The 23,658-nt window shown below is 38.9% G+C and overlaps 2 protein-coding genes across 15 annotated transcripts; one reads left to right on the top strand and one right to left on the bottom strand.

The window, feature by feature from the left end:
• Positions 1-677: 677 nt before the first annotated feature.
• On the bottom strand, positions 678-18,641 carry si:dkey-30c15.10 (uncharacterized protein LOC559353 homolog). 14 transcript variants are annotated; one of them, XM_036003328.1, is made up of 27 exons: positions 18,481-18,634; positions 17,678-17,777; positions 17,393-17,560; positions 16,836-16,928; positions 15,236-15,420; positions 14,807-14,899; positions 14,221-14,310; positions 13,361-13,448; positions 12,292-12,531; positions 11,695-12,258; positions 11,248-11,367; positions 10,369-10,700; positions 10,165-10,259; positions 9,725-9,848; positions 8,923-9,058; positions 8,439-8,621; positions 7,660-7,786; positions 7,196-7,244; positions 6,754-6,807; positions 6,638-6,670; positions 6,523-6,544; positions 6,189-6,298; positions 5,526-5,579; positions 4,874-4,960; positions 2,954-3,061; positions 2,717-2,862; positions 678-2,016 (listed from the first exon to the last, which is right to left on the bottom strand). In XM_036003328.1, exons 2-27 carry the CDS (start codon positions 17,769-17,771, stop codon positions 1,857-1,859), a joined length of 3,555 nt encoding a protein of 1,184 aa, XP_035859221.1. In that variant the 5' UTR covers positions 17,772-17,777; positions 18,481-18,634; the 3' UTR covers positions 678-1,856. The 14 variants fall into 14 exon arrangements, with proteins under 14 accessions (XP_035859221.1, XP_035859219.1, XP_031141334.1 ...); XM_036003326.1 differs by having other exon boundaries at positions 11,695-12,531; positions 17,678-17,772; positions 18,481-18,641; XM_031285474.2 differs by having other exon boundaries at positions 11,695-12,531; positions 18,453-18,634.
• Positions 18,642-20,428: 1,787 nt separating this feature from the next.
• On the top strand, positions 20,429-22,785 carry LOC116040132 (C-C motif chemokine 14-like). The gene is made up of 3 exons (XM_031285371.2): positions 20,429-20,612; positions 21,228-21,354; positions 22,560-22,785. Exons 1-3 carry the CDS (start codon positions 20,546-20,548, stop codon positions 22,666-22,668), a joined length of 303 nt encoding a protein of 100 aa, XP_031141231.1. The 5' UTR covers positions 20,429-20,545; the 3' UTR covers positions 22,669-22,785.
• The last annotated feature ends 873 nt before the right edge of the window (positions 22,786-23,658 follow it).

The raw sequence follows: 23,658 nt of genomic DNA, 5'->3' as shown, positions 1-23,658 counted from the left end.
CCACACTTTTACATTCCGTTATATGTGCACATACCAGGGTTCATACGCATTTTAACCAATACTTTTCCATGACTTTTTGGCAAATTTCCATGACTATGTATTCCTGAAAATGTCAGTCGACATTATACAATAAGAATAAAAATCTGTGTTAAAGTTTACCCTCAGAGGTTTAACAATAAAATTAATGACAATTAATGTGGTTCATAATGGGATTCATAATATCGCGCCCCGAATAGAACGTTGGTTAAGACGACGTGAAATACATTTATTAATCATATATTGTTATGCTGTGTTAAAAAAAAAATTCCATGACTTTTCCAAAACTTTCTGGGTCTTTTTAGGTTTCCAAAACCTTTCCAGGCCTGGAATTTGCATTTTTTAAATTCCATAACTTTTCCAGGTTTTTCCAAAACGTATGAATCCTGATATACATGCCTGCACAGGAGAAGAGTGCGCTGACTGAGGGATGGAAAGTATTTAAACCCATTCAATCTAGTAGTCCAGGACACTTGTTTGAAATCTGTGCACTGATTTTAACATGTTTTCTATTAATTAAAAGTGTCAACGGGATATTATCTAATGTTGATGAGTCATAAATTACTTATTAGCCTTTGTACCAGCACTTGCATACAAACCCCTGGCTGATTGGTCCATAATAAGTCCATAAATGTAAACTGTTATTGTAGCCATTTCAATCAATTTATTTAATTGGTACCTTTGATTAAGTGCATAGAATGAGAGTTCACATGAATAACATTTATAACAAAGTGACAGACTAATATGTGGAAATACATGGAAAAGAACAGGACATCAGACAGAACAGACTACATTCATTGTAGCAGCATCACTACAGTTCCCTCTCTTCCCTTACCAGTTCTCTAATAATAGTTTTTTTTTTAGATATGTAAATGTGTTTTTTTTATGTGCAGTAACCCAAATTATGTAGTTAGGAATATAAGTTAACACTGCAGGCCACTGGGTAGGAAGTGAAACCCCCAAGATGCCAGTGACACATTGCAATGACAAGAGGGATAGCCAAGTCACATTTTACAGACATAACAGCCACATATCTTTTGGTTCAGTGGAACAAAAGCCTGCTTCCACCTGACAGATTGATCGGGCAGATGATCAAAAACCTATTTTACCCAACAGAATCAGATACTGTCTGTCTGTATGAGTATGAAAGGCTCCCATTCCAACACTACCTAGCATTCCTTCTATATTTTAATGATTTGTAGAGTTTCCTGCCATTTCAAATACATTCTCATTCTACATTAGTTTAGTAGAGTTAAATATTTCCACCTCCTTCAATATTTATTAGTGTCTATATAATCTATTTAAATGTGTTTATCCTTCCAGTTTAATTCTAAATACATGAGTAAATGATCTCAAAAATATATAAGCTACAAGTTTCACCTTAGCTAAGGAAAGTGACCAAATATTGCCAACAAAGGCTAAAGCAGCTGATCGCCATAGAAAAAGCCAAAAATAAAACCTTTTTCCACAAAATCATGACAAAGAAATGGCAACCGTTACTGAGTAAATAAAAAAAAAGTGAAAACCAACAGTAATGATTGGATTCTGATTAAAAGAAATAAACAATACTATGAAAATCAAAAAGATGTCTCCCAAAAAGAAAAATCGATGAGAGATGTATAACGTTTTGCCTGGTTGACTGTAAAACAGAGCCTATAAAGAAGACGCTGATCTCCTGCAGCACTGAAATAAAGAATCTAAACCCTGACGTCAGTTCATCATGCAACATAAAAGCTGCTCCCACAGTGATTTCATGGATCCCAGGAAACAGAAACTATCTGAGATCACATCTGAGTAGATATGTTAGCTTAGTGATGTAGTTACAGTATGCTCTCCCTCAGGGTCCCACTGATGGACGTGTTTGACTGCTGACTCTCTGTTTGGGTTGCTGATGTTTGGTTCCATGTGTGAAAGTCCAAAAGAGCTTGACTGAGTTTCTCAATCCAGTCCAAGCTCTCCTGTTTGGTGTCAGCTGAAAACCTGAAGAAGAAGAAGAAGAACACCCATCAGCATTGTAAGAACTGTTAAAGAAGCCAGACTTGTCTGCTCTAGATGCTACAGAGTCTGTTGAAACAGAGTTGAGTATTAAAGTGTCCTACTTTGGTAAACTTAGAGGAAAATTAAGGACAAGACAACTACTGATGCTTTCTCTAGTTTTTCCTCCCTATTAAGACCACACCCAGTGGCACACAATGTAAAATGTGATATAAATTCATTTCTAGACCCAACCCAATTACTGATGTCACAGAAGGCGTTTTCCATCAACTGTCAAAAGTAAAACACCCTTTGTGACATCATTAGTTGTTTGTGACATCATTAGTTGTTTGTGACATCATTAGTTGTTTGTGACATCATTAGTTGGCTGTAGCCAGAAAAGCAACATGCTTCATGCTTACTATAAAACACAACTGTCAAATACATTTAAACAGGTTGTCATGATAAATGAAGAGTCTTACTCTATACTGGCCAACATTTTAAACAATTTGTGCCTTAACAAACGGGAGGTCTGGATTTCACAGAGGGAAAGTAAGTTGATTATTATCCATGAACACCATAAAAAAAAGAATCCTGAGACCAATTTTGAGGCTCTCATAAAACTAAAATAAGTGTAGTGTATTTAAACTTCACTAACTCCCACAGATCTAATTTTTGATGGCGTTTCACTTTTATTTAACCTTACCTGGCCAAGGCGTCCTGGCTGGCATCCTGCTGCTGTTGGATGTTGCTCACCAGCTCAAAGGTGAAAGGTCGAGCACACGAGTCCCTCTTCACAGGCCTCACACACTGACAGGGGGAGCTGGACAGAGAAATGCTGCCCTCTGCTTCCTGGGAGGTTAAAACAGACAAAACAGAATTACAACTATAAAAAGTAACCTGGTGACTTAGTCTGCAAGTCTGTCTTTTAGTCTATCCATACCTTAGTTTCTTGGTCATTGGGGTGGTTCCAGTAGTACATGTTGCATCCAACCAGAACAAAATATCTGCGATGCCACACACCGTATCCACTGATCATCTCAAACATCGTCTGGAAACAGATCCAGAAAAACAGGGAATTTAATGCAAGTAAAAGCAGCGAAAATGCACTTTGAAACATTTGTTTTAAAACATCTAGGGGAAAAGATCTAGAGCTGCAAAGATTAATCAATTAGTTGTCAATTATTAAATTAATCGCCAACTATTCTGATAATAGATTTGAGTCATTTAATGAAAAAAATGAATACAGCTTCTTAATGTGAATATGTTCTAGTTTCCTCTCTCCTCTGGGACAGTAAACTGAATATCTTTGAGTTGTGGACAAAACAAGACATTTGAGGACGTCATCTTGGGCTTTGGGAAACTCTGACCTACATTTTTCACCATCTTCTGACATTTTATATTCCAAACAACTAATCCATTAGTTGACAGATTAATAGATGAAAATAATCGTTAGTTGCAACCCTAAAAAGGTCTGTCCTATCTGTTTTGATTAGTAAAAAAACTGTTGTACTCAAAGTTTAGCAAAGACAAAAGCTACATTTCCAATGAGTGTAAATTTGCCTCTTGGATGTTTGTTTTAAGATACAGACATGTTTAAGCTATAATGACAAAAATGAATTCTTCAATCCTGTTAACTTTGTGAATCTTAAGATTTAAAGTCAGTACGACACTAAATTGCTTGTTTACTAGACAAGCAGAGACGTTCTGTAACCTGGGTTGACATCGCTCAGATATCAGTCTAAATTTTAAAGTTTTTTCATATCAGGCCAAAAAATGGCTTCTTTTAAAACAAACATGTTCACATAATGTATAGTAACTGATGTGTATGGGGGAGCATATCTGTAAATGAATGTTGATGAATGAATGAAGGGTATGATCATGTTAATGTTGGTTTTGGGATAAATGTGTTATTCAATTTACTTGTTGACATCAGCCTACCCAGGGACTACAGGTGGAAATTAGCACAAGTGCTACAACCTGGTAAAATGCATCTCCCCTGTCTAAGGTTAATGTATATTGTACATTGTCCCTGTTTTAAATAAATAAATGCGAGAAAAAAAAAAAAAAAAAAAATCTGCACACTACCTGAAGCTGAACCTTGGCAAGACTGAGCAGCTCTTCGTTTCAGGAAAGGCCTCTCCGGTCTGTGACCTCTTCAACGCTACTGAATAATCTGTGGTGTCCCTCGACTCGGACTGCAAGGACCCTGGATGACTAGCTGTCTTTTACTGCCAACCTCCCTGCGCTAACTAGCTCCTGCAGATTCAATCTCCACAACATCCTAAGGATACATGGCCTGGTCCAGGCTCTGGTCATCTCACGCGTAAACTACGGCAACTCGCTCATGGCTGATTCTCTTGTATGTGCCATCAAACCTCTAGAGCTCATCAAGAATACAGCAGCCCAACTGGTCTTAAACCTACTCAAGTTCTCCACACTACACCAGGCCCTCTGCGCCGGCTCCCGATGGCTGCTAAAATCTGATTCAAGACACTGGTACTTGACAATTGTACTGTGAATGACTAAAGCCCATCCTACATCCACTACGCTCTGCTACTGCCAATCTACTACCTACAAAGTGGGCCCAGCTACCTACCACTCTACAAAGTCACAACTGTTCGCGGTCTTGGCTGCACCTTGGCTTATAAAATAAAAATATGTCCATACAATATATAATATAATGCATATGTCTTCAAATGTAGCACCTGAAGTAGATTGGCATATTTGATGAAGTTGATGTACTTGCATGATTCTTCAACTTCTTGAAGTTGTACCCACGTTTGAATGCACTTATTGTAAGTTGCTTTGGATAAAAGTAACTTAAAATTGTTTTGAAAATAAGCAACATCACATTACTGACCAGGAAGCCTTGGTGCTGTACATTAGAATGGCCTTCGCTGTCCAGTCGTAGGTAGATGTTGCCCTCTAGAGGTGAGAGAAAAGGCACCTGCAGTCCAGAGAGGGAGGGGGACACACAGTTAAACTGGTTATGATGTGGAAAAAGACGTCGAGAAGCAAGAAACAGAAAAGCAAGAGAGAAGCAAGAAGCAGAAAACAGTATTTTTTAAGAATTTCATTCCAACATGCTCGTCATCCATTTTTGTAAAGAAACTACCTGAAATCCAACTGCGACTTTTACGAGATTTCATTTAGACCTGTTAGATATACAGTGTCATTATGAATAGGTTACACCATGGTACATACTGCATTTTGGACTGAAATTCTTCTTGTACAACAGGTAAACTACTGATAATTGATTAAAAGTGTAGTTTCTATGCTGCCATTTCCCTCTAGGACATCATGTAATCCAAAATGAAATGATGCAGAGAAACAATGTACTGAGTTTTGAGATGAGATTGAAAAAGGTAGATTAGAGTTGTAATGCAAATATTATCAAGACTAAGGCGGTAGTTAATTTGTATGACTGAACTCATGAGTCAGAGACTAGGTTAGTTTTTGCAGAGAGAACCGGTGAGAGGCAAAGGGCTGCCAGTGTCGTGGAAGAGTGAAACCTTTTCCTGAAATTCATCTCCCAGCAGCCTCCTGATTTTGCCTTCAAGTTTCATCTGAGTGGAGGAAGCAAGACAGAGAGAGGGGGAGGGAGGCAGACAAGAAAGGGCAGACAGTTACATCACCAGTGACCCCACCCACTTGTAGAAACTTCTAACAGAATAATGAAAGCACCAAAGGGGTGTGAAGTGGTGCCCATAGCACTGCGCTTCTTCTCTGGTCAGTCAGTGCTGGAGGTCAAAAATGAAATGCACAGAGAGGTGCAAACCCTGGTGACAGTGGATGCGTTACATGGGCCATGCTTTTCCTTTTTGAATGCTATCATTCAATTAACAATTACCCCAAAATGTACATGTCTGTACTTACAGAATAATCCAAGCTGCACTCATGAAGTGTTATTTTTTTACTTGCTAAACTGACAAAGATATCCAAGTTGACATGGCTGGGACTCATTTTGGATCACTGGAAGTTTGCAGTAGTTTCTATTGGTATTAACTATTAAAAGTACTCAACTGTCCAACAATCCTTCAACAATCCTTTTAACAAAATTGCTATAAATGGTACATATTTCAGCAGCAGACACAATCTTCTGGGCCAGAGTAAGACAGCTGTGTATCAACTTTTAATTCCTGAAGATGGCAAAAACAGTGTCCAGAGGGACATACCTTATCCAGAGGGAACTTGCTGTGTCCCAGTGAGGCTAAGGTGATCTTATGAGAGCCCACCAGACAAAAGTTGCTGGAGCGACGAGTGTTGAGAGCAGGAAGAGCACCAGCTGAAGGACATAGAAGCGCATAATAAAAAGTCATAAAAATTCAGTCAGCAATATGCATGAATGTTATGGCCAGTGAGTTTATTTGGTAAAATAGAATTGCCTCCAAAAGTTTTCTAAACATTTACTAGCTACATTCCAGAGTGAGTGTAGAGATAAGTAAAACAGGGAAAAATTCAGCCTCCTTGTACTATAACAAATACGGACCAAAATAAAACTCAACTTACATGTTAGGCTGTTACTGGATCTCTGTTGAAAACAAAAGAAAAGCTTTAGGTGAGAGGTGAAAAACAGCAACACACACTATAATAAATGTGAATTAAATAAAAACTGGATACTCACTGTGATAGTGTTCAGAAGCTTTCTTGGCGTGACCTGAGTACGTAAAGACAACATAAATGAACTAGACTGTCATTGATGAATAAACACCTGGCTCATTATTTGGCCTACCGACTTACCCGTGACTTGGTGGTGGTCCGGTCCACGCTGCAGTTACCACCTGAAGTGTGGGACTAGATGGCACAAACACACATTTAAATCCAGAAATGACATCAGCTCTAACAGTGCGCTGCGATGCTTAATGCACCAAACAACTTGTTGAGACAACTAGCATGATTGCAAACAATCCTCTTCAGCCACCTCACTTTTGAAATCAGCAAAGTATACATTTCTGTCACAACATGCCAGCTAACATAAACAACAATAAGCTAACTACCATGCTGCTAATACTGGCATACTCCCATGTGTCAGTTAGGGAACATAGAGGTTACAATGGAGAAAAAAATCTTCTGGAATGTGCAACCCCAAACCCTTCGCTATTCGACAATTTTATTCCAATTAGTATTTGAATGAATAGGTAATTAAGAACGGCACGTCAAAATGTCAAATGTTTTGTCTCACCAGGCTGTAGACTTCCACATCAATCTCGAAGTGTGAGCGGATATCCTTCCTGAAATATCAAGGAGACAAAACTATATTATATGCAATAATCTATATATTCCCACTAGAATGATCACATTGACACAGTCATAAGTATCTTCAAACCCAAAGGGCAAGTGAGCAAAATCATATTTTAGAACCTGCACATGAAACTAATGGAAAAAGATATAAGTGCACAAAAAGAGTGTCCTAAAGTTGTCTGGATGTGACCATTCATTAATCTTTTAACAAAATATAAATACAGACAAAGAAACCCAACAGTTTTGCCGAGTGATGTCCATCACCGATTGAAATGGGTTTTATTACGAAAAAAACAAAACATATGCTGTCAATTTAGAAAAAGAAAATAAGATGTAAATGCAGAACATTTGTACCAAGAGCAGTGCATTAGATTTATCAAAAGAAGTAACCACAAACCAGCTTACAGAGTGACAGAAGTAGGGAAGGAGATGGTGTCTCCATTCTGAGCATTAGCAGCCGTGGCCAGCGGGGTGGCGACAATGTTGCAGGGCCCGTAGCGGATCAGGACGAAGAAGTAGTGACTCGGCCGACCTAAATTGTTACATAAACAACTCAATCCTTTTAAAGTCCTTTTAATGTCAACTACTACAATTGTGTTATGCCCTGAATTTTAAAAAATTTAAATTTTTAATTGACATCACACAAATGCATCAAGATGTTAAAGGTATACTAAGCAGCAATTGCCAGTTGGTGTTTGTAAACACACAGGCTACATCTATACTAATACGTTTTAAGCCGTGCCTCCACACTACTTTGTCGATTCTGAACCTCTAAAACTGAGAAATTTGGAAACTCTGCTCACCCCGTTTTGGTTTGAAAACTCCACAGTTGCTTTGTAGTCTGGTCATGCAAACAGAGACCTTTGGAAACGACGATGCACCTCAGTCAGTTTTATCGGTTAGGTACGCTTACATACCTTTCAGTAACAGTTCCATTGCGTCGTCGGCCCGAGCAAATAAATCCCTGGTCTTAGAATGTTCTTTAGCCAAAGTAATTTTCTTTATTATATATAAAATACAGGAAGAGGGCAGGGTCTCTGTAGATACAGTCACTGCCGCACACTTCAAGTGGGTCGTTTTTTTAGCAATATGCTGCTCAGTATGCCTTTAATAAGAGTTAAAAATTAAAACAAAAAATAAAATAAAAAAATAAATGAAAAAGAAAGGTTTCCTTGCTGTGCTACCTGTGCGGTTGTGTGAGGAGCAGACAAATTCCACCTTAAGAGGCAGCTGGATGTTTGTGATGCTGACAGTCCCTCTGCAGGCCTGCTGGGAAACATCCTCCCTTTCCTCTCCTGCTGCATCTCCCGATTTCCTCTCCTCCCTCAGTCTGGCCACCTCGGCCAGAAGGGCAGAGCGTTTCTCACCTAAAACAGACAATACATCACAAAATAATAAGCAACACAGAAAGATTATAAAAATTGAGAAAATACTCTTATGCTTCGAATACAATTAGTCCGGCTTTGGAAAAGAGGTGTTATTTGTACTAAGAAAACAGAAACGTATGCATGTGTATTTGTTAATATTGTTGTTATTCGTTCATACTATTAATCAACTATATGTAAATTATTTTAAAAAGGCAACCTTTTCTATAAAAATTAAATAGTGGCTTTCTATCTATGGTAGGCAAAGATCGGACCATTAAACCAAAAATCTTGTTGTACATACAGGAGACCAACAGCAGTTTCTCAGCTTCAGCCTCCTCCAGCGAGCCGCGTCCATGCTCCTCATCAGTACAGCAGCTCAGAGCCTGCAGGGTCTGGCTGATCACAGACTGCAGCTTCCCTGCTTCTTCATTCAGAGCCTGGTAAACACAGGGCAATATGCAAGGTTGTGGTTGCAGTGCAGTTTACATTTAAAATTGACTGGATTAATAGCATGTAGTCTTGTATTGCCAGACCTTCCTCCGCAGCAGCTTCCTCCACAGCGCTGCAGAGGAAGGTCTGGCTAGTCCACACATCATTCCGGGATGGGAGAAAAACGTGCTCTGGTTTAATTGTGTTTCTTTAAACCAATCACAATCGTCTTGGGCGTCGTTAAGCTCTGGACACAATGACGGCGCCTCTGCAAAATAGCCTTGTGAAGGAACTTGTTTTGGTGGAACATGTGTACGTTCAAAAGTAGTTTTAGTCGTTCAACAGAAAGCTCAGATTGGACAGATAGTCTAGCTAGCTGTCTGGATTTACCCTGCAGAGATCTGAGGAGCAGTTAACCATAGTCCTCACAAATCCACCGGAGGTTAGAACGCCAACACAAAGAAAGAGGAAGGAGACAGACATCTGGCCAAAAATTAGGGACATCGGGCACCTGAACAATCCCGGAAGTGAAACGTCTTCGACCTAGACTAAATAGCATGTAATAAAAGTATATACATAGTTAGATCTCATCCTGAATACTGATTGACCTACTATGAAATTCGTTGATTAACAACAGTAAATAGGTTGGTTTTGTTGTAAACAGTGCTACACACCGCGATTTTCTCCTTGGTGTTGACTAAGGGTTGAGGTTGGGACTTCTCTGGAGCTCGTCTCTGAGGAGTGACACTCTGAATGATGGGCAGCTTTTTCTGTCTTTGTGTGCGGTAGGCATCAATACTGTAAATCACAGAACAAACCAAAATCAAATTACAGACATGTGAGAGTACCAATCAACTACACAGTCAAATTAAGGATGTTAACAATATACCCACAAATTGAGAATTATTACTGACTCTACACCTTTTATATTTAAAAGATAACCTTAAGAAACACTAATTTGTCATATGAAGATAATGACAGTATGACATGTTCATAGAATTGCGTGATTGAAATACGATGCAGCCTTTAAGGAACAGAAAAACAACAACTGATGATTTAAGACAGAACTTGATCTTGGTTTATTCCAAGCAGAATTTGTCTATGATGTTATCACCTGTATAGAGGAGCAGATTCAGCAAGAGGGGTGGTAGTCTCTTCTGGAGTCAAGAGCAGAGATGGAGGATTGGACTCCTGGCTCGCTGCCAGTCGCTGTTGGTAGAATACAGAAGATTAAATATTTTTATAGGTTCTGAATTTATCAGAAAGCTCCCCTAAAAGGAACTCATTTATAGACAACTCAGTTATAAATGTAACTTACCAGAGGGGTGACCACAGCCTCCACAGACCTGCTGAGAGGAGAGAGGATGCCGCTGGGAGGAAAAGTCAGCAGCTCATCTCTGTTGCTTTCAAGCTTCTTGCTCTCATCACATTCTTTGGCTTTAGACTCCACCTCTTCTTCACTTTTCTCCTTCTCAGACTCTGTGTCCAGCTTATCTTTGTCTCCAGAGAAAACGCCAATGCCACTGTCGTGGTCCTCAGTGTCTTCATCCCCCCTCTCCTCCATCCTCCCAGCATATTCCAGCACCTCCTCAAACATCTGGTCAATCATTTCAGCGGTGTTGGTCTCATCATGAGAGCTCAGTTCAGCATCTGTCAAAAAAGACATTCACTAACAGATGAAAGCACTTTCTAAAACAAATAAGGACTTCAATTTCAACAATAGGTAGATGGCTGCTGAGGTCCCAGACAACTAAGTGTTATAATGAAGAAAACCAACAGATGGACACTATCCCTCTTGTTTCAGGTTCATGCTCAGTCCCATTTAGTGCACCTGTGCAATGCCAACTTTGCTTGTGACCCCATATTGGTCTCTCTACTTATTACTTGTGTCAAGATAAATACTTCCCAACACCGTTAAGATGAAAAATTATAGATTATACACATTATTTCTGTTTATGTTCAAGTAAAAGAAAAACAGCCATACAAACCTCTATGGACACCATGTGTGCATATTTGCTTGTGTGCAGCGTGACAAAGCATGTTCAAACCTTTGGTCACCCTGTGATTTCAAAAACATGCTGCTCTTAATGAGTTTACCAGTGATTTTTGTCCTACCAACAAACTATTTCACCCATGTACGCCACTTCTCCTAAGGTGTCTTCAGGAGCTCACACCTACACCTTCTTACTGATCTCACCTGACATACTTGTCTCTGCCCTGGACTCCATGGAGGTACTGGCCTCAGACAGGGTTGAGTCATTGATTAGCTCAGGCTCCAGGATAAAAGTGACTTTCTTTGAGCTTGCTCCTCCCTCTGCCTTGCGAGTTTCTCCTGTCAGCCCATCTACAACAGCCTGCCTATCATCTACTGCATCTTGCTCCATTTCCTCTCTCTCAAAAAGGTGATCCGATACCCGGACCTCTGTCAAACTCTGTCCATCAATGTCTGATGATTCAGCCTCTACTTCAGGTTTTGCTAAATCTTTGATATTTCTTTCAAATTCTGTGTACCCCATCTGTGTTTCTTTTAGAGCCAGAGCAACATTTGCAAGAGGAGATGCCTCGGTTTGTTTCACTCTGGTACTTGGGCCTCTTCTGTCTGACTTGAGATCCATGTTTTTTGTATTGACTTTCTGGATCTCCTTTGACTGTTGCCTCATATCTTTCCTATGAGTACATTCTCTTGTGTCTTTCTGGTTTAGTTTCATTGCAGAAAATCCTTCACATGACTTTATGTTCCCTTGGTCTCGGTTTAAATTAGATTGGGGTTTCACTGAGTTATCTAAACAGCTTTCTGACTCATCCTCGTCAGGTCTAGGTTTCTTATCTTCTTGCATTTCAGAGGAGCCAGCAATCTCAGCAGAGACATCGCCCAATTCACAGTCACCATCCAGGATGTCCGACAGTTCACTATGATCTGAAACACTAACTCTATTCTCCTTTTCCACTCTTGATGACTCCAACTCCCTTTCCTCCTCTTTAACAGACACGTTTTCCTCCTTGCACACCTTGTCTTGAGGATATCTCCACGACCTTGACTCCTCATCTGTTGAAGGCTCAATTCCCTCTTCACTGAATGTAGAACCATCAATTTCTTCAAATGAAAACACCTCAAACTTGTCCTGTTCAGCTACTATGGAAACCTCAACTGTTTCCTTCATGTTTGACTCCTCTGCATGAGTTGAGTCTAGCAAGCTTTGCTCATCACCTGTAGGCAACTCTGACATGTTCTGGTCCTCACCAAAAGGTGCTTTGGAGAAACTCTGATCCTCGCTAAAAGACAACTTCAATACAGTCTGGGTGTGTGGTCGTTGAGTCCCTAGCTGCTCCTCTTCATTTGCAACTGAAGCCTTGTACTCTTTCTCACCCCTGATGTCATCACCTCGATAAGCGTTTTGCTCCTTGCATTTCATGTGCTGCTGCCCCTCATTAGAGGTTTTAATCTCTACAGATGCTTCAGTGTCACTGGGGGCCCTTTCACCTGTTGAAGAAGTAGTCTCACATCTTAATACTAGGCTACCGAAGTTTCATGCATATGCTTTAAAGCAAGTACTAAGAATTTATATCTACTCATTTATATAAAAGGTGTAAAAGCTCTTTAAAAACTTTGTGTAAGATACTGATTGTATTGTGAAAAACAATAATACAAATTAACAAAAACATAACAGAGAATGCAAGGACTGAATTATAGAAATGTGTGCCAACTCTCTTTGTACTTGCTGCTATTCACGTACTCCCACTCGCAGGAAAACAGTTAAAAATAGGGGTGCACAAATCACACTTTTTCTATCCTGATATTAATTGTGGCAGTTAAACCTAGGGTATGGGCCGATTATTGTTGTGATACAACAATAATCTTCTTTATTTTTTTTTATCTTTTTCATTTTAAAATGAAAGTCTGTATATCTTACCGTGGGACTGTTTGGGATCATTACTCTACTTTAAAAGTAACATCAGAATGTAACTACACATCACTTCTTAAGTGTAGATGACCACAACAGCAGTTTTTTAGAGTTGTACAAACTTTATATTATATTGTTCTAGCTGCTAGAAACAGGTTTATAAAATTGTGATACTTCCATTTTAGCCACCATTTAATGTGGATCAGTTGCATCAATGTTTGGGAGGGATATTACTATTTTAACAGTAGGCACTAGGCAGTAGATCTGTTAAGGACATTCCTACTTCTATTGCTACAGTCTGATGGCTAAAGTCCTGGTGTGTATTGACCTAATTCTCTAAACTATAGAAACAAAATGTGTTGATGAAGACAATATGAGGGAAAGCCACTGTGGTGTCAAAAGTCTTACCTTTCCCATCTGAAGATTGCTTCTCTGCACGTGATGTGGGAGCTTCAATGAAGCTGCCATCTTTCATCTCAGCATCACCATCTATCTGCTGGAAGTAACAATATATTTGATGTTTATTATCGTAATGTAATCAAAGTGAATGCAACAAAAACTTAAAGAAAAGTAATGCAATACTGCATCTTGCATCGTGATTTAGGTCATGTACCCAACAACCAGAGAAACGGTGTAAAAATAAAAAGGGGCCAGAAACCTATAACACACAAGCAAATAAAACAATGTATTAAAACTCAAAACTAAATTGCAAACCCTGAGTGCCAACAAAAAAAACAGCCATTATAACCAGTGGAGTAGAGCAATTAATGACAAGGTGGAGTTAAGCTGAATAGTCAAAATACATGTTTTCTAAGGTGAATATGTAATACATAGAGTTAACCCTGTACATTACATGGGTGATATCATTTCAATAAAATACATGAAACAAATATTATTTTATAATTTATCTTAAATGAGACGGTTAAGGTTCTCTACTGTTCATGACGTGTGAAGGGAAAAGATAATCCTTTGTCTGAACAGTCAATTTCCCCGAAACCACACCAGACTTAAATATGTGCACTATTTAAGAAGTGAACTCCCTTCCTCTAAAAAGACAAACATATGGAGCCACGTAAATGGTTAACTCTGCCAACAAAAGTAGTATACTTCTGTATACTCTGCATGCTGATATTTGCCTTGTTCTGTTATCGAATTGATTGCTTATCACTGCCCAAATCAATACTACCCATTTTGGTGGCTCCATGTATTGGCCATATGTCAAAGCACAAAAGTGACCACAAAGAGGGGTTATTTGGTCACAGACTCACATCCCAGGGCTGCATAGGAGGCCAATGAACTCTCCCTCTAGATCTAGGAACCCAGGAGGAGTTAGGTGAGGGGCCAGGAGGGGTCCATCTCTGATAATGTTTACACAAACTGGTGTGTAAGAAAATCCAACAAACTTGGGAAATTGCTCACTAAACAAAACATTACATCCACACACAAAAAATTACAGCTTTCTTTGTTACTGTTTTCTTTGTTTACCGTTACTGTACTAAACATATTGTATGCCATACAAAGAGGACATCCTATTTGTAAATGTAATAACCATCGTATGTCACTTAAAGAGATACTTGGGTGAGTTTAATCCAGCGCTTTGTCATCTTTTTGTGTTTAGTTGAACGCCACAGAGGGAAGCCAAAGACCGTTCTAAACACTGAAAGGGTAAAGAAAAATCTCTCTCTTAATGGCAATCCAAGAATGAAACTGCCTGGCATTCGAATAATATAGCCACTTCTCGCATTGGAGAAATGCTGAAAACAGTCAATAATTGAGTGAGTCTAACTATATTTCTGAGCCAAATCAACCACATCTACTTCAATATCAGGCATAATATCATGATCACAAACCCACCTGAGATAACGAGGGATCAGAGCTGCTCCTTTTCAGCCAGGCATTCTCACTGATTGGATGGATATGCAACTGGCTCAACTCCTCTTCCCGTTCCTGATCAGTGAAACCATGTCACGTGTCAGACATAAACTCCACAGGTACTCCCAAGAATTGAATGACATATTATTTGAATACGAACAGCACAAGTACAAATCAATTCACTGATTTTGAAGTTCATATAATTAAGGGTAATGCACGTGGTGGTAGCTTTAGAAGATTTTAACATTTAAAGATTCACAGAAATAATGTATGTTTGTAAATGATTTATATCAGTAGGCTCTTGAGTTCATTTGCCGATCTAAGTAGAAGAACTTGAAGAGCTAGAATGGTGTTGATTCATGTAATTTAGGTAATGCTAATAAGTTTCAGTGAAAAAGCCCCTGAACCAACCTGGCGCATGCGAGAAGCTTGCTTGGAGCTAGGTGCTAGGGTGCCGTGGAGTTTCTGCTGAATGGCAGACACAAAGTTGGAGCGGGTCCGCGGCGAGGGGTCGGCAGAGCTCGGTGTGGGGGCTGGGCAAGCCTGGAAGACTGGCACTTTGAAACGCTCCAGTCGCTGATTAAACTCCCCCTCCCCTGGAGGAAAAACAATTACAGCTATTCACTTTCTAACATAAATTGAAAAAAGTAAAATTTAAATATAAAAATTGGTAGCAATAGCCCAATCAAAAAGTAAAATTGAGTGTTTTGCCAATACCAAATTCCAATCCCGTATCTATTTTTTCCTATATAATACAGTAGTATGGTTTGTGTACTTCAAATTAAGTGGACTTAACTTAGTAAAGCTAGTCCAGTTGAGTGAGTGAGTGAGTGAGTGAGTGAATGATAGATAGATCGATAGATAAGCATGACTCTCTTCGTTAACACATTTTAAAATTGGCCTAGAGAGAGAGATTTAAAGCACAGCAGTGGGCGAGTGAGTTAAAAAATGAATGAAGAGAGGAAGCGCCGAAAAAAAGCATTGCTGGATTATGAGTGTGTCTTTCAGTAAAACGTGTGCGTCGATATGAGATGCTGAGGGCAAATCGGCGGTTGGGATTTGAGAGGGCTGCACAACCTGTTCTGTTATTGGCATGGGGTTACACACCCATGTTGGGCCCTAAGGCTGTTTGTTGACATCCTGTAAATATGTAGTCCTTTGGCTCTGACAGCACATTAGTGCTGGCAGTAGTGTGAGCTGCACATGTGATGGGAGAGTGGACTGTGCTTGCAGATGGTTGTGAATTCCTATTTAATGGGATGTCGGCACTAGTTGTTTTTATTAAAGGACTTTGCAAGTCTTATAACCTGACATCAGACCTGGTCTCCTGGCCACTGTCAGGTCTGATCTGAAGGCCACAAACCATTTTAGTCTTTGATAATTCATTGTTTATTGTTGACTTCAATGCGTTACTGCATTTCGCTGTCTTTGTACTTGTACACTGCATAATGACAATAAAGTTGAATCTAATCTAATTTTCCCTGGGTTTGTGGAAGACTTAGGTGCTCATATTTAGCGGAAGGTTTTAGGGTTCCTCCCTCAAGAAAATGCGATGTTTTTCACTTAAAAAAAAAATTCAATTTGACATGTTTTGAACCGTTATTATCACCATATCTATGTCTAGAATGTTGGAAAAGCTAGAGCAGATAATAAATAAATAGAAATCAAAAAGATTAAACTCACAAAAAAGATTATCTGAAATCATTACATCGAAGAAAAGTCTTTTAGTTACTGTGATCCTTTTTCACCTTTTTCCGCATTTCACATTCATAGATAGATACTTCATTCATCTCGAGGGAAATTTTAGAAATTTAGCTTAGGTGCTGCCCAAAACGGCTCGGGTGCTGCACCTAAGACTTACAATGGCAGGGAAAACCCTGATATTATTATTTCAATGTCTGTAAAAGAATAGACAACAGAAAACAGGAAGTAACTGTATTCACTGTATTCAAGTGACAAGTCTGATGTTCATTCAAGGTTTTGGAATGTGTGCGTTCATTTGCATCCTCACCAAGGCAGTGCTTTCTGAAGCCCTTTTCAAGGATGGCTGATGGGCTACCAGCCCCAGGGTCCGACAGGCACCGCTGGGCCAGAGGAGCTCCCCCTAAAACGACAAGCACTTGTTACAAACTATAATATTTGTCTAACACACTGTCAAACCAGCTCCACACAGATTGATCAGCACTCGGACGATAGCTCTTATCTTGCATGCAGATAATACTGCTTGACTGTTGACCCTGCATTGACATGTCACCATCTTGAGCAGTACAATAAACACCGTAAAATACACTGCAATACTCTCATATGTACAGAATGGCACACTTATACACTAGGTTTCCTGTTCGTTAGGTCCACCTTAGCTAAAACAAAAGGTAGTCTTATAAAACAGCCCTGCCAAAATACCCACCTACCTACCTTCATAGAGGTTTTGTTGAATCTGTTTTAAAGAGGGGTCGTTGCAACTGTAAGGTAATTTTGGGGGGTGTAGTTTGCAAAGAGTAGTCTACCCTCATTGATAAAAAGTTGCAAATATTAGCATGCTTGCTTCAACAGAAAATGTAGGATTACCCTCTCGTCTCTGGGTGAGTTGCTGGACTCGGGACCGGACTGAAGGAACCATGGGTGTGTCTGGCTTTGTGTCTACCTCAGCTCGACGTACAGAGGAGGATGGTTTAGGACTACGATTCTCCTGACCAGTGGCCTCCAGACGCCGCCGCTTCTGGCCATCATTCACCTCTGAGACACCAGATAGAAAGGGCAAAAGTCTCAAATGTACATAACTGCAAAGACTGCTGTGAATACGATACAGATGGTATGCCTATAAACTTCACATTCTCTGTAATAAAAACAAACCTGATTGGGAGAGGGCATTGTCTTCAGAATCTGACAGAGGTGCTCTCTGTCTTTTCAAGTTGACGTTGCCACCGTTTTCCTCGCCAGCTTCCATACTGAGCTGCAAACAGAGACATTACAGACTGGATATGGATTTTAACAAGTCAGCTCTTATTGAAAATAAACCTTTAAGCACAACAGCATTAATTTAGAACAAACACGAGTCAAGCCATGGCAGTTTATTTAGCAGTTACTCCTCACTTAGTGTTAAAGCTATAAACCAGATACAAATATTTCATAGCAGTGCAGGTCATGGACGTAACGTTCATTGACTGGCTAATGTTAGCATTATATAACTTGGGTTAAAAAAAACCTCAACAAGCCATACAAAATATTGGTTAAAATGTGTAAAAATAGTTGTCAGATGCGTTACACGGAAAAGAGGAAAAACTAATATTAAATAAATAAAAAAAGGTAATTTATTATCCAACATAAAATCAAACGTGACAACGCCCAGTTGCAGCTAATTTTCAAAATTAAACACACATTCATTGCAAGTTGTGCTAGCTAGTCAGCTAACGTTAAACAAAGTTACGTTATCTTGTTAACACTGCCTACACCACAATAACCCCTGTGTTCGTTTAATTTTATTAGCTAACGTTACTTTTCTATCTCCGAGACCTTTGAGTCAACTCTGGCAAGCTCAGTTAAACAACCTAATGTTAGCCTAACAAGCTAACTTTAGCAAGAACAAATGGCCTTGCGTTTTCACAGTTAGCAGAGCAACGTAACTTACACGCTGAGCAAGTCGTTTGTTGTCTTACCTGAAAAGAAGTCTGTATGAAACTACACTCTGTACAAAATGGGTCAACGCTAACTGACAGAAAACAAGAAACAACCTTCTTGCTCTCTCCTCATCTAACTTTGAATTTCAGCGGGTCTTCTGACGTCAGCGGTTTCCATACAAATGGAGTACCGTAAGTACTCTTGAAGAGCGCGGACAAAATAAGTGAGGCCGTTTTACCGTGTTAAAGAGAGTAAACAGGCAAAACAAGATTCCACTACATCGTCAATTAATCAATTCAATCAATGTATTTATTTGTTACACGAAATTATAAAAAAAAAATACAATTTCAGTGAAATGTAATCTGTGAGTTCTTTATTTACACCTTTGTGTGGGTATAGGTAGGTCTACACTTTGATATTTGAATGTGAAATGGTACCTAAGTGACATTTCCAAGAATATTTTGTCAGTTTAGTTTTATTTTTATATTTATGTTCTGACATATCAGTTGTTTAACTGAAACACATTCAACAATGCTTCTCAAATGTATCTTTGAAACGGAAGTATTTATGTTATATATAAAAATGTTCAGTGCATTACTTTGGCAGCCCATTGACAGAGGCCTATGTAAATCAGATATGCTGATGATTATGAGGGAATTGATGGGGTTGCAAATGCATGCACAAAAGTGACCTAAATAGGTCACAGATGAATTGCTAAACCTATGTGTGTGTGTGTGTGTGTGTGTGTGTGTGTGTGTGTGTGTGTGTGTGTGCATGTCTAGCACACACACAGCTGCGATAAGATCTTGTAAACATCACTTCGGTCAGCACCCCACCGATTTGCATGAAGGAAGGAACTGACTCATGATTAAATGATTAACTGGTGATGTAGTTTACTGTGGAGGAGGCAGAAACCAATATAATTTAGTGGTTGGTATTTTGCTTTTGTATTTATAATCCCATCGCCCTCTGATTTTTTTTTTTTTATCATAACGAAACCCTAAACTTTGACTTTTTATGCCAACAGAAAAAAAGTAGATAGTTATGGTTTTTAAACCTTTTTAAACTTTAAACCTCACTGTCTACTTCTAATTACTAGGGTAATTAGGGTTAGGAATCGGAGGGTCGCTGCTTCAAGTCCTCGTACGGACCAAATGGTTAGGGTTAGCAGTTGCAGCCCCTTCACTCTTAGATCTCTCCATTTATGTACATATAGGACCTGAGCATTGTCCAATGAGGAAAAAACTATGTATTTCAGGACTGTTTGTAGTGTGTTCTAACAACAGAATGAAAAAAATTGTAATTTCCCCAGTGAGGATCAATAAAAAGTATTCTGCTGGAGTTCTGGGCAGTTGCTTGCTTTGCCCAGTTGATCCAGTCTTGAGTGAAATAATCAATGCAATGTCAATCTGTTTAAAGATTTAAGTAATTAAAAACAGTCTTAGATATATATAATAAATGCATCTTTTTACTTCGCAAATAACCTTATTATTAAAAATTATGAAATGTACCAAGTTATAGTGCATCCCATTGGATCCATAACATGCTTTGACCAGCATATATTGTGCATGTCTGGTCATTCTGTGTGCATTTGGGTTGGTTTGAAGCCTTTCTGCCTTTACTGGAAATGTAAATGATAACATATTCAAAGCGTATCTCATCAGTAGACTCAGAAACTAACAAAATGTCCCTCGAACATGAGTATAATCTAAATAAAAATGTGTCACGCTCGTGTGAACTTTGTACTTCCGTTGAAAATGTTAAGCATGTGAAGGAATATCATAACCTTTCTACTAACTAAATACACACCAAGGTGTAAAGCTAAATGCTGACAGACTCTTCTGTTTTCTGAGGGTAGGGGAGCAGATTTTAATCTTCACAACAACACTGGCCTTTACTGCAACTTCCTTCCCCTCAGTAGACAACAGCCTACAGTGGTTTGAGCATTTCTTCGCAGTGGAAGTTCTGTGGGGGATTCTGCCCTTGATGTGTCATCTTATATATCTTATATATATTTATCGGACGCAGTGCTAAGAGTCGATCACTGCAAAGGGAGAAGAAGAAGAACATCATCATCATCAACATTATCTTTTCACTGACAGCATGATGAAGACTTTCTGCTTCACTCTGGGGCTGCTGCTGCTCACCGCCTGCTGCTGCAACGCCATGCGTGAGTGATCTGTGTTTGCATTAGTGGAATGTAACTAAGTAGATTTACTCAAGTATTGTACATAAGTACACATTTGATGTACTTGTACTTTACTTGAGTCTTTTCTTGTCACTTTCTACTTCTACTCTGCTACATTTCAGAGAGAAATACTGTACTTTTTACTCCACTACATTCATCTGTTACAGCTTTAGTTACTAGTTACTTTACACATTAAGATTCCTGCACACAAAACACATGTAGTTTATAAAATCTGATGTTTGCCAACAATATAATGGCTACAAGTCCAGCTGAGATGATCAGACCATTAAACACACAACTAGTTGGATCCTTTACACTTTCTACAATGGGAGGAGAGTTCTGCATTAAGTAGGCTACTTTTACTTTTAATACTTTAAGTACATTTTCCTGATGATACTTACAGACTTTTACTTAAGTACTATTTTCAATGCAAGACATTTACTTGTAACAGAGTATTTTTACAGTGTGGTATTAGTACTTTTACTTAAGTAAAGGATCTGAATACTTCTTCCACCACTGTGTGTTTGTGTCTTGTCATCTTCATGTTTTGTTTGAGTTTCATGTTTGTTCTGACTCTATCATTTACCTTCCTCACAGCTCAAGCTGTGCAGTTCCAGTCAGCACCTGGAAAATGCTGCTTCAAATTTTACACTCGCAAAATACCATTACAGCGTGTGTTCAACATAACCAAGACCCACAGCGCCTGTCAGAACCAGGCATTCATGTAAGTGTGTACCTCATTCTTCTACCATTTTTTTTGTCTTGTAACTGGTGATGACATGATGAATAGAAAGATGGATGACCATGACCTCCAGACATCATCACAATGCCACAGTATCCGTTATAATTCATTGAAAACATTGATAAGTTCAGCTATGTTCCCAGCCAAAAGGAGCAAACTTTAAACATTATTTTTAGTAACTAGGACTGTATTTTTTGTGTTTTGACCATTTGTGAATTCTGTGATGTTCTTCTTGCCATATATAGTATAATCCCCATTCATATCTATACAACCAATGTGTTTATGGTTAACTTGTCAAATGAACGCAACGTTCTTCATAGATGTAGCCTCTTTGTATTGCTCTCAATGTGCACCAGATTGACGCATTTTAACTTTAAAATGTACAACATTTCCTGGCTGAGCATGCCAGCGGAGCACTCTCTGATTTTAGGCTTCCCCCTCCTGCCAAAGGACAAAAGACGCACCAGCATATTACAACATTTCATTTTATACATATTTACTATTTCATTTATATATTACGCTACTTTTGTGAACCCAAGACTTTTGTAAACTAATTTCAAATGTCCGAATGTTCCAAATGATCTCTTTATACATTGCTCTGGAACACTTTTGGGCGTCACTATACAGAAAGCTGAGTTTGTTCTGAACAAAGAAAGAAGTTTTCAACTGGAGTTTGTGAATAATATACTTGTACTTGTAATTTTCTTGTAAATCCTCCACGTCTACTTCTCCTCTTCTTCTGTCACGCACTAAAATAAAATAATGACATTTGTTGAATGTATTTGATGAACAGACAGTTTATAAAGACAGTAGCGTTCACATACAGGCGGGCGCCATCTTGGGAAACCAGTCACGACCAGTCGATAGACCTTTTTCACAGCAGACATTTTGACTTATTTCATTCATATATTACACTACTCTTGAGAACCCAAGACTTTTGTAAACTAATTTCAAATGCCTGAATGTTCCAAATGATCTCTTTATACATTGCTCTGGAACACTTTTGGGCGTCACTATACAGAAAGCTGAGTTTGTTCTGAACATTTTGATATGAAACACACAGGGATCAGTTATATGCAGAAACCCTTAAAAGGAGAATTCAAGAAGATATCTATAAAAATGCTCTTAGATCTCAGAGGGTTGAGCACAAATAAAAGAAGCAACTAAGTTTTCTCTTGTGTTTGCAGAGTTCATACTATCAAAGGAATACCGATCTGCTACAGAGAAACTTTCCAGTGGGCTCGGGATATCTACAGTCAGCCGCACTACACCGTGGGCAGCGGTCAGCAGCTCTAAAGATGTATCACTGTAGTATTACTGTACGCTTAATTTAGGCTATACTTGAAACTTATGCTTGGTTTGGCACGCCTATAAATACATACTCTTTATATTTTAATAAATGTATTAACGTAACTACTGGCTACGTGTTTTCTGAGTAGAGTAGGAATTCAACGTTTAACTTGGACTCTGTCTCTGAGAGGAAATTTGTCTTACAGCAACACAGAGACTTAGACACTCAGGTACCAAAAAAACATCAGAAATACATGAATACATCAAGTATCAACAGGAAACCTAGAGTATGTTAGGTTTTTATTATTAGTTTGCACACATTCATAAAAAACCCAATGCAACATAAAGCACAACATACTGTATGTCTTTCACATAGAAAGAGAAAGTGTGTGTGTGTGTGTGTGGGGCGGCTTATAGTGAAACCTCACCAGGTCACTAGAACATCATTTACAATAAAAAATAAATAAAAAAGACCTAAAATGAACTCAATGTGGCAAAAATAGAATAACAAAAGTAATTACAGGCTTAAACCTAAAAAATATGTAAAAATAAATGATGACAAAAGAATGAAATAGCAAGAGGGCTAGGATCCTAAATGAGGACACTGCCACCCCCAAAAAATGACACCCGACATCCCAGATCTTAATGAAGGAGCCATCAGACGCCATGACAACCATCCTCTAAAACTACCAGCCTGCTGCCATGTGGCCGCAGACACAGGAAGGACTCTCTTTGGCAGAAGTTCTGTTCCTTCTGTTCCACTGCTAAACAAACTGAGATTTGATCATTTTAGTTATTTCTTGTCATTGTTTTATGGTGTGTGTTATACCTGCTGCTGTAACAGACATTTCCCAGTTTGTAATCAATCAAATTGAATTAATAGCAAAATGATTCTTTTTTGCTGATTGATGAAGCTGCAGCTATGTGCTGTGCCTTGTGTGTCGTCCTGCTGGACTAAAACCCAGGGCCCAGTTTTTCAAAAGTAATCCAGTGGGA

This window comes from Sander lucioperca, chromosome 7, assembly GCF_008315115.2.
Source record: "Sander lucioperca isolate FBNREF2018 chromosome 7, SLUC_FBN_1.2, whole genome shotgun sequence".
Classification (NCBI taxonomy): Eukaryota; Metazoa; Chordata; class Actinopteri; order Perciformes; family Percidae; genus Sander; species Sander lucioperca.
This window is presented reverse-complemented; position numbering and strand designations above follow the sequence as displayed.